We start from the raw sequence: 12,322 nt of genomic DNA, 5'->3' as shown, positions 1-12,322 counted from the left end.
ATGTCTTTCTACGGGCAAGGTACACGTGGATTCTGAAATAACACGCACAAAAACATTACAACCAGCATTTGTTTAGTAGCATGTTTCAAAGCACTTGTTTCCCCACATTTCTTCCCTTTTTGTTTTTTAGAGATTTATTTATTTATTTATTTTAGAGAGAGAGAACATGCGGTGGGTGGGAGCAGGGGAGAGAAACTCAAGCAGACTCCCCACTGCGTGCAAAGCCTGCTGGGGGGCTTGATCCCACAAACCTGAGGTCACCACCCAAGCCAAAGTCAAGAGTCGGACGCCCAGTTGAATGAACCCCCAGCGCCACCCCTCCCCATCTCTTTAAAACAACTGAGCCTGCACTCATTCAACCGATATTCACACAATACCTTTGTCTTGCTCTGGTGGACAAGTCAGAGGGGAGAGGATATGGGTCTCTGCACACTGCTCAAGGTTCAGGCTTTATTCTGCAAGCAACAGGGACTGCTAGGGGAATATGAGGCAGAGAGAGACACCAGCTGATATGAGATGCAGAAGATGGCACTGGCCCTCAGGCCCCAGTGTGGACTCTGCTACACGTGGAGCACAGGCTAGATTTTCCATTCTAGTCAACTAACCTTACCTTTTAACGGGCTCCCAGTATGATAATACCACAACCTGGCCCCTGCAGAGAGCTTTATACTTTTTAAATTGCATTCACTGTTTAAACACAGTTCACTGCAAACCTGCCTGCAGGTTTTTCTTCCCAGATGTAGGAACTAGACCTGAAAGGTTGGGGATTGTGACTTGTCCCTATTTAAGAAGACTACAGCCACCAACAAGCTACAGGACTCAGAGGTGAGCGTGAACAGCTATGAATGATTTCCAGTAAATCATTCAACAATTTCCTAACTGAGCCCCTATTACGTGCCAGGTATGGTTTCTGGCAACGGGAAGATACCAGAGAATAGAAGAGCAAAAGATTCCTGCCCACTGGGAGCCTACATTCAGATAAGGGGAGATAGACCATAAATAACACATAATATTCTAAATAGAAATAACATATACAACGAATATAAGTAATAAATATAAGTAAATGGCACTGCGTGTTAGAAGGTAACACATGCTGTGGAGAAGAATGGCATGGCCAGGCCACAGGGAAATGGGGACAAGAAGTGTCTCAAGTGGTTGGGGATGCCATCGATCCAAAGCAGACAGTGAGTCCTCCCAAAACCAAGGTGTGGTGGGAGGGAGAAGAATAAATACATGCAGGAGCTATCAGAGATACACAAATGGAAGGGTCTTGAAAACATAAGAGGTGGCGCCTGGGGAGAGTGGGCAGAGGTGAGAGAAAAGCTGAAGAGGACCACCAAGTTTCTGGGGGAGGGGGGTCCAGGCTGGAGGGGAGGCCGGGATGACCACACTGGACGTCCTGGCCACCGAGGCACCCAAGTCTCCGACATGTCTGTGAGGCAACAGGCTGTCCAGCTTCCAGAAAGACTGCACCAGAGACACCAATCTGCCATCTGTGAGTAACAGGGACCCAGACAGAAACTGAGACGTGTCCTGGGAGAAGAAAGGAAGGTGGCAGACTGACTTCCAAGGAAAGCAGGCGGCTGCCCCTCATCAGAGAGACCAGGAAAACAGTGACTGATTTTATTAGCAAGATCACTAGCAGCCTCTGAGAGGATTCCAGCAGAGGGTTGGGCACAAAGCCAAAGGCCGGGGCCTATGAGGGTTTGGGAGGCGGATAAGGTGAGGAAGCAGAGACCAAGTGTCAATGATCCTTTCCTAACACTTGTTATTCTAAGGAGAAAAACCCTCGGGGCACACGGGGTCAAGGTGAGAAGTCTAGGGTTTGTCTGTTATTTAAGATGGGACACGCCTGCACTGTATAAATGCTTTTAGGAAGGAATCACTGGTCAGGGGAAGGCTAAAGATACTGAAGCCGAGTTACTCATCAGAGAGATGACCAAAATAACTACCACCATGACCATTTATAGCACATTTGTGCAGGAAACACTGCAGCAAGAGCTTTATGTGAGTTGCCTCATTTAATTCTTTCAAGAGCCCTATAAGGTAGGGCTTGGTGTGAACATCCCCACTCTGCAGACAAGGATACTGAACTGGGGTGGAGGCAGGATTGAAATGCGGGTGTATGTGGGTGGTTCCCACACACCCTCTTTCCCCAGGCCCACCGACTCGCCTTTGGCAAAGGAAGGACCCTCTTACCTTACGACAGTAGGAAGGTACAGGACAGCATGCTGGTTGGGAGGACAGTAACAGGAAGGTGAGCTTGACCGGGGTCTTGGTTTCTGGATGAGCTCGGGAGCAAGATGCTAAGCAGAGGCTGAGAAAGCAGAGGGATGGGAAGTGGAGAAACAGGAGCCTACATGGTCTGGAGCAGCTGTTGAGAGGACTGGAAGCGGAATGACCAGAACCCACAGAAGGACAGGCTGAGGGCCCCAGAGGCGTGCGCACACAGGACACCAATGGAGACAACATGTGATTTTTACCCCAGAAGGGCTTGACTGCTCAACAGGGTAATGGGCCATCCAGGATGGGGGTCTGGGCAGGCTGGTGTGGGGGGGAAGGAGAGGTCCCGGGAGCGGCTGCAGTGGCCCCGGTCTGGATGAGGAGGACAGGGCCAGGCTGAGGGGGAAGAGAAGAGGCAGGGACCTAGCCCAGCGTGGCCAGGTTGACACATCTGGATTCAAGCCCTCAGGTGCCAAAGCTCTGGGTTAGGACAAGGCCCCCGTGGAGTTTAGTAAGGCCACCAACCTGAAGGGCATAAAGAACACAGGGATTTGGGTGTTAGTCGGGTGGTGCCCAGGAGGGGGGTCCTCAGAGTGATGACGGGATTCATTCGTGGTGGAAGCAGTCTGTGCGCCAGACGCCCAAGTCCAGAGAGAGTGGAGCAGGGGAGCTGCACAGCTATGTTGTGGCAGATGATGGAGATAGGAGCACTGACCCGGAGAGAGCACTCACCACACGGCAGGCTCTGTCAGCAATGTTCTCCAGACCTAACCCGCACAGTCGCTCCCGGGCAGCAGTACCACGTTCCCCTTTGCACGGACGGCCACCGGGGCCCAGAGGGAAGACGGGAGGAGGGACTTGCCCAAGGTCACACCAAGCGGAGCCAGGACCAATCCACAGTCTGGCTCAAGGGTCCCTGCTCCTCATCATTCCACCTCCCGCCCTTCAGTATAAGTCAGGCTGGAGGCAGAGGTGGGCAGATGAAAGAGAGACAGACAGAGAAATGGAGAGAGAGAGAGAGAGAGAGAGAGAGAAAGGGGAGGAGCCTCAAAGGAGGAGGAGAGGCTGAGAAGAGGCTGGTCAGTAATGGTGAGAGGGCAGGAGCCCCCACAGGTGCCTGGGCTTGAGCTCATAGGAATGCTACACTCCAGAGTCTTCAGGGAAGGAGTGGCCTCAAGGGAAGAGCTGGATTTCTATCAGGACACGGAGACAGAAGGAACATTCAGTGCAGATATAAGGGAGCTTGTTCCAAGGAACTTCCGCAGGGTGTGATGAGAAATACGGTAAGCAGCAAGCGGTGGAAAGCTAGGTCAGGAGAGAGAAACCAGCAGGAAAATTAGGATCTGCATTTTACAGACAGAGCAATCACATCTCAGAAAAGCTATGCTTCCGGCCCCAACCAGCAAGTCAAAGACTAGGGATCTGAATCTCTCCCCAAGATAGTTTTCTGAGGGTGAGAGAACCCTCAGAACCTTTCCAGCTTGGAAAGAACTTGGGGGAAGGTTTGTAGTTCAAGACAAAGCGGTTAGATACATTCCACCCTCTCCCCACCCATAGAAAATGTCAGCCATGAGCACTCAAGGTGGAGGCGGGGAGGGGAAGGGCAGGCTCGGGCTCCCCACGCCTGCCCAAGAGCCCCAGCAAGCAGCAGGACCGTAGAGACACGGCTGCAGCCTGCCCTGAGGATGCCAGAGGGCTCAGAGGATGAAAAAAAGAAAAAGGAAATTCCCTGAGAAGGAAATGTCGGGTACTAGGAGAAATACGGAGACAGCCAGAATGTTCTGGGGTTGAAGAGAGACTGCCAAAGGCTTCATTTGACACAGAAGCCAGTTCATCCAGTGGGCTGGGGAAAGACAGCCTCCTAAAGCTGGAAGGGAAGTAAAAAAGGGAAAGTGGACTTCAGTCGGTCAGTGCTCCAAAGAGCAGATGGAACAGAAGCTCTCAAGAAAACCAAGGAAAAGGGGATGCCTGGGTGACTCAGGGGCTGAGCATCTGCCTTTGGCTCAGGTCATGATCCTGGGGTCCTGGGATCAAGTCCTGCATCGGGCTCCCCGCAGGGAACCTGCTTCTCCCTCTGCCTATGTCTCTGCCTCTCTCTGTGTCTCTCATGAATAAATAAATAAAATCTTAAAAAAAAAAAAAAAGAAAGAAAGAAAGAAAACCAAGGAAAGGTCTGGGACACACACTCCACAGACACACGCGCACATATCCCTGAGTGCTTGAATGACACAGTCAGGTACACTGTGTCCAGTAAGGCCCACTGCCTCTCCCTACTCAAGAGGGGAGGGCGCCCTCCCTGCCCATTGGAATTCTGGGGCGCCCTCCCAAGGCCTGCCCCAGCCCGCCCCTCCCCCACTTCCGGGCTGAGGGGGCTGGGTAAGGTCCTCCCCCTCTTCCCGGGCAGGCCTGCAAAGGTGCAGATCCAGGCTCCGGGCATCAGCAGGGGCAGTCACGAGGCAAACAAAAGGACACAAGTTCAAGAGTACACCTCTCTTCATTCTGTGCCCCTTCCAAATGCACCTTTGAGAAAAGCATCACCCACTTAAGGCCGGAAAAAAAACGGGGGGAGGGGAGGGGAAGGACCTAAAGGAGACAAGACAGGAGAAGAGAGACGGAAAAATCACTATAATTTTCTCGCAAGAACTCGAGCAATTTGGGATTTCACGCCCTTTTGAAGCTGAATGGCATCTACTGAATTGTACTTGGTTTCGAAAACGCTGCAGTGGGTGCAGCCTCCCCCCCCCACCCCGCTGAGCACCCTGGCTCCCAGCAGGCCTGCAAGGCCGGGACCCCGGGCGGGGAGGGTGGTGGAGCAAACTCGAAAGCTGAGGAATGCTGAGCCATCCTGGCACCTGCCTGGTCACTGCAGCTCCAGAAACCCCTGAGGCCAACCGAGGTTTCCAACTGGCTCAGCACCCACCAGCTCCTCGAGAGAAGGCGAGCCTCAGGCCCTCGCGGTCCTCTCCTCGCCGTGGACTGTGCGCCCGGCTGGGAAGCAGGGCTTCTCCCAGCACAATTAGGGACCGCGCTTCCCTGAGAAGCAGAGAGAAGGGCTGAGAAAGGGCCAGCGGAAGCTGCCTCGCTTCAAATCTTTCCTGTTTCCTTTTGCCCCCCGCTTTCACCACCACGGGATTCGACATGGTCTAGAGTGGTGTGCCTAATCTGGTTGGAATTTCCTCCTCCACCCACCTGGCATTCTCCCCACAGTCTTGAGCACTCCCGACCAGGGCTTCTCACAGCCACCCCACGCGCGGGTCTAGGTGATCACGCCACTTGGCCACTCGGGAGCACCCGCTAGAGAATCAAGGAAAACCCGCTGCAAAGCCCCAGTTGAAAGAAACGAGTAATTGCTACTGTTGGCGAAAGCCCTGCAGGGCCCCCATATGCTCCCTCCCTTGGTACCATGCAGACCAGACAGGGAGCAGGAACCGACAGGAGGTCCCAGTGACCTGGCCCTAGCCCTTTGCAGATTCGTAAGCACTCACACTCCACCCCTAGGGACTAAGTGAGGGAAGGCGGCACAGGAAGGAACAGCAAAGTTGCCAAAGGTCTTCCAAATAACCCTTTAATAATCACAGACTGCTGGAGCTCGAGAGACATTAGTGATCATCAGGTTCAGTGTTCTTTTTTGGCTGTAACCCCCAGTCAGAAGGGGATTTGACACAGCCATCCAGGGGACACACACACACACACACACACACACACACACACACACAAAACCCAAACAACTTCACCAAGCAAGGCTTCTTACTGTATGGCACACACACACTTGCATTTTTTACTCTCACCATTAGAAAGACTGATCTTTCTTAAAATGTTGATGCCAAGACACAGTTTGAAAAATACAGGTAATTAAAGTCACACGGGAGGCGGAGTGTTAGGATGGGACTTCATGGGAAACATATTTAACATAATAATGTTAAGCATCAGTAAGGTTGGCTTTCTGCCCTTATGACCACAAGAGCAAGCAGCTCCTGGCTCAGTGGTCAAAGTGACCAGCACTGAGTTCCATGGACCACAGCATCTAGGATGGAAAAACTGGAAAAAGCAGGCCCACCTGATACCCTCACTTAATTCACATATTCACAGTTCAAAACGTGTGCCTTATAAAATCAGAGAAAAATTTTTTGCCGACATACAATTGACACTGCCATGGCTTCGACTGTAATAATTATTTGGAATTTCAAGTATCGTAAAAGAGGACAATAGGTTTTCTGTGTACACAGAAAGGGGGACAGATTAAAAATGGGGAGAAATACTCAAATGGCCCATAGCCCCCATTTTACAGTGACAAAACTAAGATACAGAACAGTGCCTAAAGCATGAAGAAAGTTAGGAGCAGGGCTGGAAACCCCAGCCAGGGCTCCTGTCTCCATTACTCATGGTCTCCACCATCCAAAATATTTAAGAAGAACACAGTCGAGGTCTCCCCAAGTGAAGCATTTCCATGACTGAGGCATGGATGCGTCCCTGATATGTCATGCTGGGCACAGACAACTGTGCTGATCTCAGCAGACCTCGGCACTCGGCACTGGGCTGTAGCCTCCCTGGGACCATGCAGCAGGACTCCCACCACTTAACTCTCTGTGTGTGTGCCTTTTGTCTCAGCTGGAAAATGAAAAGAATAATCGTTGCTACCCCCTTCCAAGAAAGTTGTCGTGAAAAATGAGGTGCTTTCCAACTCAACCTGCATGCTTAAACAAAGGAGGACTCCCTCACTAATGAGCTAACCCAGGCCTTCATGTCACGCCCCATAAGGTGAGTGACTTGTCTGGGACAGCCAATCCTGTTGCCTATCCAGAGGTGAAAACTGCTATGTAAAATAATACTAAGCACACAGGGACATGTGGACTAAAACATAAAACGTCTACAGGGCAGAAGGCAAGGCAGGGAAGAAACTAAACACAGAACATATAAGACAGATGCCTCTTTAGACTGACAGACGAAGGTGAGAAGGCATGACTAATTACATCCAACCCTGAAGATAAGCTCTAGTGATGCTCTGAACCAAACTCAGCAAAATCTCACAGGTGATATAGCTCTCCAATGGGACGTTCATCTCAGCCACCCTGTGGGTCTGGTGCCTGCTGGAATAACATCTCCCTGCCCCTAACTTTCCCCATACTCTGTCCAAGGCACTGGAGACAACAGCTTCGAATATGGGAAATTTTATTACAAGAGATGGATTCTTTCCTATACAAATGCCACCTGGTATGTGTCCAGGGTCTTTCCTGGAGAAGCTGTGAAAACCTGCGGGGCAAGATCTGCCCCCAGGCCCTCCATAACCCAGGCAGCTAACCCTTAATCCCCCCTGGGGATTCTGAAGGGTCAGAAGAGTGACTCTCCAAGAGTTTGCCCCAGGCCCTGAAACACATTCAAAGGCTTGGGCCTCACCTTACTACAAATGCCCACACTTTCTCTCACTGGATTCCTATCTGTGCACTGACGGCTAGCTCGCTGAGAGCTGCCCAGGGCAGGGCAAACCCGGTCTTAGACATTCTGGTCTTCACACCGGCCCCCCCCACCAAAGTGGAGCCAGCCTCAGCAACAAGACACAGCCACCGACATGGGGGCTCTGTGGGGTCCCGCCTTTCAAGAGAACTGCCACCCGGAGAGGCCCCCCAAATCCCCAAAAGCACTCTAAGGCTGGAGTCAGAGGAAACAGGTGGAGTATGAGCCTGGCCAGGTGAATCAGTTCAGATCTCTTTGCCTCAGTTTCTTCATCTGTTAATCCCTGGGCTGCTGAACGGATTCGATGAGTGACGCCCACAAAAGTGCAAGACATCAATACCAGGACTACCTTCCTGCCACTGGGTGTCCTATATACAGGCAGGCAGGCAGAAGGCAGCTCTAGCCTAACAGGAAAAATCCACCTGGCTAACGCTGCCTCCTTGCAAAAATGCACGTAAAACTACCTCGGGGAAGGGCGAGCAAACCAAGTGAGTGCCTATTACACAACCCACAGTTAAAGAGTCGTTATAGCATAGCATATGCTCTCCTTGCCTGCCTTCCCGGCAACAAAAAGAGAAGGCAAATGTCACTGCAGGGCTCCCTTGCCTGTGGGCTGCTCGGCTGCGCGAACTTCTGCGGGAAGAGGCGCAGACACCCTGAGAAACGGGGATCACGCGGAGCGTCGCCGAACCGGTATGCCCGAGAGAGCTGCCAAGAACCGGTAGAACCCCTGCCCCTCCCACGCCTCCCCAGGGACCCGGGGAGCAGAGGCCACACACCCAGGCCGGGGCCACGTTTCTCAGCGCTGAGCGTGCCGAGCGCCTGCGGGCCAGCTGCCGGGCTCCCTCGGACACTGCGCACGTGTGGGCAGCCTGGGCCGCCCCGCACCGACCCGCGGGGCAGCGCGCGCGCCCAAAGCCCCGGCACCGCGTGGGCAGGCGCGGTAAAACCGTGCAAAGCCGCACCGATCGCCTCCCTCGGGCACCCCGCCGCCGCCGCCGAGCCCGGGGGCGCTCGCCAGTCCTCCTCCCCCGCCGCAGCGCCGCCAGCAGCCCGGGTCGGGAAGGCGGCGCGAGCGGCGGTGCGCGGCGCCTGCCGGGGCCCCCTCGTGGGCTGGGGGCTGGGGGCTGGGGGCTGGGGGCGGCCCCGGGGCCCCGGCGCGCGACGGAAGGAGACCCGGGGTGCCGCGCCCCGCGCCCCGCGCAGCCGGGAGCGGAGGTGGTTTCGGGGCGCTCCCCCAGGCTGCTCGCGCGGGATGCAAGCGCACGCGCGCGCGCTCCCCGCTCCCCGCTCCCCGCTCCGCCCGCCCGGTGCCTGAGGTCCCCGCGCGCCTCACCTTCACCGAGTCGACCGGGTACATGACCGAGTGCTCCAGGATCCCGGCCATCGCTCCGGCTGTCATGTGCGTGGATAAGGAGGCGCTGGTCGGCAGGTTCTCATAGTCCTCCGACCCGGCGTCCTTGCAGCCGCCGCCGCCGCCATCGCGGCTGTCCCCATCCATCCTGCGCCCCACAGCCTGGCTCCCTACGCCGCCGCAGCGCAGCTCCATCCGCCAGCTCCGCGGGGCGCGGGAGGCTGCAGGAGGTGGGCAGGGAGGGGGAGGGGGCGAAAAACTTCACTTCTTAAAGTGGGAACCACCTCCCCGGTTTTGCGGCGCCTGACGCCATGGCGGGCTGGGGTGGAGCCAAGGGGCCCGAGACACCAATCGCTGGAAAAGAAGAGGCCGGCCGCGGCCGCGCCATTGGCGTGCGGGACCCTGGGGACCCGCCTTCCTGTGTGACGTCACCGTCCAGTGCAAATTTCCAAGCAACCGGACGGGGGCGAGAGGAGACGTTGGGGTGTCCCGGGAAGTTGTGGTGCCTCTCGGGGGTGCTGCCGCGCTCGGCGCAGGCGGGGCGGGGACGGGGCTGGCGGTCCCTGGGGAGGGTCGTCTGGGCCCGCGGCGGGGGGGGGGACGTGCCCAGGGCTGCAGGAACAACGGTTAATCCTTCCCCGGAGCCCGGGGTTTTGCAAACACTGTTGCTCAGCAAGCACTGGCATTCCTCAGGCCTCGAGTGGGGACAGTTACTGCGAATGCCATTTATGGGGCAGTTACCGATGGCTGGATCGGAGGGGGGCGGGGGGGGCCACGTGGGGGGGGTGGAGTGGAGTTCTAGAATTGGAGACTCACTGCGCAAAATCTGGGGGGCAGCAGCCTCTTTTGTGCAACACAAGGGCATTTACGGTGGAGGAGACAGAGCTAAAACTCAAGGTCCTGGGATCCCTGGGTGGCGCAGCGGTTTAGCGCTTGCCTTTGGCCCAGGGCGCGATCCTGGAGACCCGGGATCGAATCCCACGTCGGGCTCCGGGTGCATGGAGCCTGCTTCTCCCTCTGCCTATGTCTCTGCCTCTGTGTGTGTGTGTGAGTATCATAAATAAAAAAAATTTAAAAAAAATAAAACTCAAGCCCCTGTGCGAGGCTGCTTTGTTGGAGAGAACATTCATTTAGTGGAAATTTTTTCATCTCATTAGAACACATAGAGCTAAATTTGTTTCTCTTCTTATCCTCATTAGGACACTTAAGGGATGCCTAGGTGGCTCCTCGGTTTGGCGCCTGCCTTCCGCCCAGGGCATGATCCTGGAGTCCCAGGATCGAGTCCCACATCCGGCTCCCTGCATGGAGCCTGCTTCTCCCTCTGCCTATGTTTCTGCCTCTCTCTCTCTCTCTCTCTCTGTCTCTGTCTCTCATGAATAAATAAATAAAATCTTTTTAAAAAAAAAAAAAAAAAAGGACACTTAAAGCCCCACTGCCCTGGACTGATCGAAAGACATGAGTAGGCATCAGAATGGAACCTCTCTGAGGCCTCTTAAGCGCGTTTTTCTCAGGACTGGTATGCCTGCGAGGTCTTTAGAGGCTGGTCTCTCAGGTGCAAAGTGGCCCTGAGTAAAATCTTGCAGCATTGCATCTGCCTGCCTTTTAAGACTCTGGTCTCCTGGTTCTTAAAGTATCCCATGCTGACTTCCAAAAGTGTAACCCAGGCTTTATTTCAACCTAAACAATACTGTCTTGCTTTATCTCGGGGAAGAGGGAGAAATCAAAAAGTAGAGGAATGACCTGTCTGTCTATGGAAGTCTCCATGAAAGCATGGCATCTGCATACCTAAAAGTGCATGTTCCAGGGCTTGCCACTTGGCACTTCTAAGGTACCAGACACCTTATCCAGAGAAGCCTTCTGGTCAGAAGAGCTGGGCCTTGAGATATGAAAGGGTGGGGGAGAGCCTGAAGATGCTGCACCCACTCTACTCTCACCCTGGTCCCAAGATTCAGGTCACAGCAACCTAGGCACCTCTCAGGGATTTCAGATACAGTGATGTATTGTGCATCAAGTCTTCAAGGCCAAAGGCATAATTCCCCTTTAAGGATGTCACAGGGAGAAGGAAGTTCTTTGTTTAGTGGTTGGCAGAGAAAATTTTCCCTGCTTTTACCATAGGTGATTTTTAAGAAACATTAACCAAAAGCCATTGATACTCATTTAAAAATGGATACCTTTTAACCAGTATGTGTTATTGCTCCACTTCTGGGAATGTGCCACAAAAGTCTAAGTATTCATAATCTCCTCTTCAAAGCGCTCTTTATAATACTAAATAATTGGAAACAATTGAAATGTTTAACTAGAAGGGAATGGCTGAGTAAATTATGACATGTATATTCGTAAACTATTATGGGGCCATTAAAAATTGTGGTTGTATTATGCAATAAGATGGGAAATGAGTATGATACAATGTTGGGTGAAGAAAAACACAAACCTCTATAAATATGACATTTATAAAGATGTAAATATTATGCACATGGGAAGAAGGAAGTGGTCATTGTGATAGTGACCTGGCATTAAAAGTATTTTTGCTATATTTTTCAGACCTAAATAATACTTGTATTATTTTTATAACTTAATTCTTTTTTAGGATATAATCTCCTAATGGAGAAAAAGCCTTCTGAACTTTGCAATGGTGATGTTTGTAGAGAGAAGCCACCCACTGGATGATTAAGGGGACTCTTGGCAAATGTGAACAAGCCCATAATCTTCAGAGACATTAGATATATTTTTTAATTTCATTGAATAAATGTGAAGCCAGAGCTTCTTAGAAAATGTTTGGTACATTTTTATAAGTATTCAGTACTTTTTCTCATCATATAAGGTGGTTTAGTTCTCAGCATCCATCTTAAACCCCTTTTTGTTTTGCAGCAGCCAGACATTTTTTAAGCCATATTTATCAGATCTTTGCAGCTAGTAGTCCAGATGTGAATTATATTCTGCTAGTTGGATGAACTGGAGAGATCTGGGAGGCAGTAAGGAGACAGAGGTCACTTTCCTGCTGTTTTGATGATTTCTGCTGCCTAGCAAAGTCAGAGACACTTGGGTAAGGAGCAGTTGGGGTAGGCAATGGCTTTCCTATTGCAACGGCACTGCAGTGTCCACTCACCAGATTCATGGATGTCAAGAAGCAATGTGGAGTAGGAATGGCAGCAGGAATGGTGGCAGCCTCTGGATCCCTGCACCACAGCTTCCATAGGTAGCCTTCCTCACCTTTCAGACATGGCAGAGGATCCCTCAGGAAGGCAGTTTGGCAATGTGGATCTGAGAGTTATTCTCAGAGGCCCAGTCTAGGTT

General features: G+C 52.7%; 1 protein-coding gene across 1 annotated transcript in view; it reads right to left on the bottom strand.

Moving 5' to 3' along the window:
* The window catches only part of SLC25A37 (solute carrier family 25 member 37), a 42,143-nt gene extending 32,770 nt beyond the window's left edge, over positions 1–9,373 (bottom strand). Inside the window, exon 1 of the mRNA XM_055346103.1 lies at positions 9,011–9,373. Coding sequence (XP_055202078.1) covers positions 9,011–9,223 — 213 coding nt within the window. The 5' untranslated portion in view covers positions 9,224–9,373. The remainder of the gene's footprint in view (positions 1–9,010) is intronic.
* Between the last annotated feature and the right edge of the window lie 2,949 nt (positions 9,374–12,322).

This window comes from Nyctereutes procyonoides, unplaced genomic scaffold, assembly GCF_905146905.1.
Source record: "Nyctereutes procyonoides isolate TBG_1078 unplaced genomic scaffold, NYPRO_anot_genome, whole genome shotgun sequence".
NCBI classification, from domain to species: Eukaryota; Metazoa; Chordata; class Mammalia; order Carnivora; family Canidae; genus Nyctereutes; species Nyctereutes procyonoides.
This window is presented reverse-complemented; position numbering and strand designations above follow the sequence as displayed.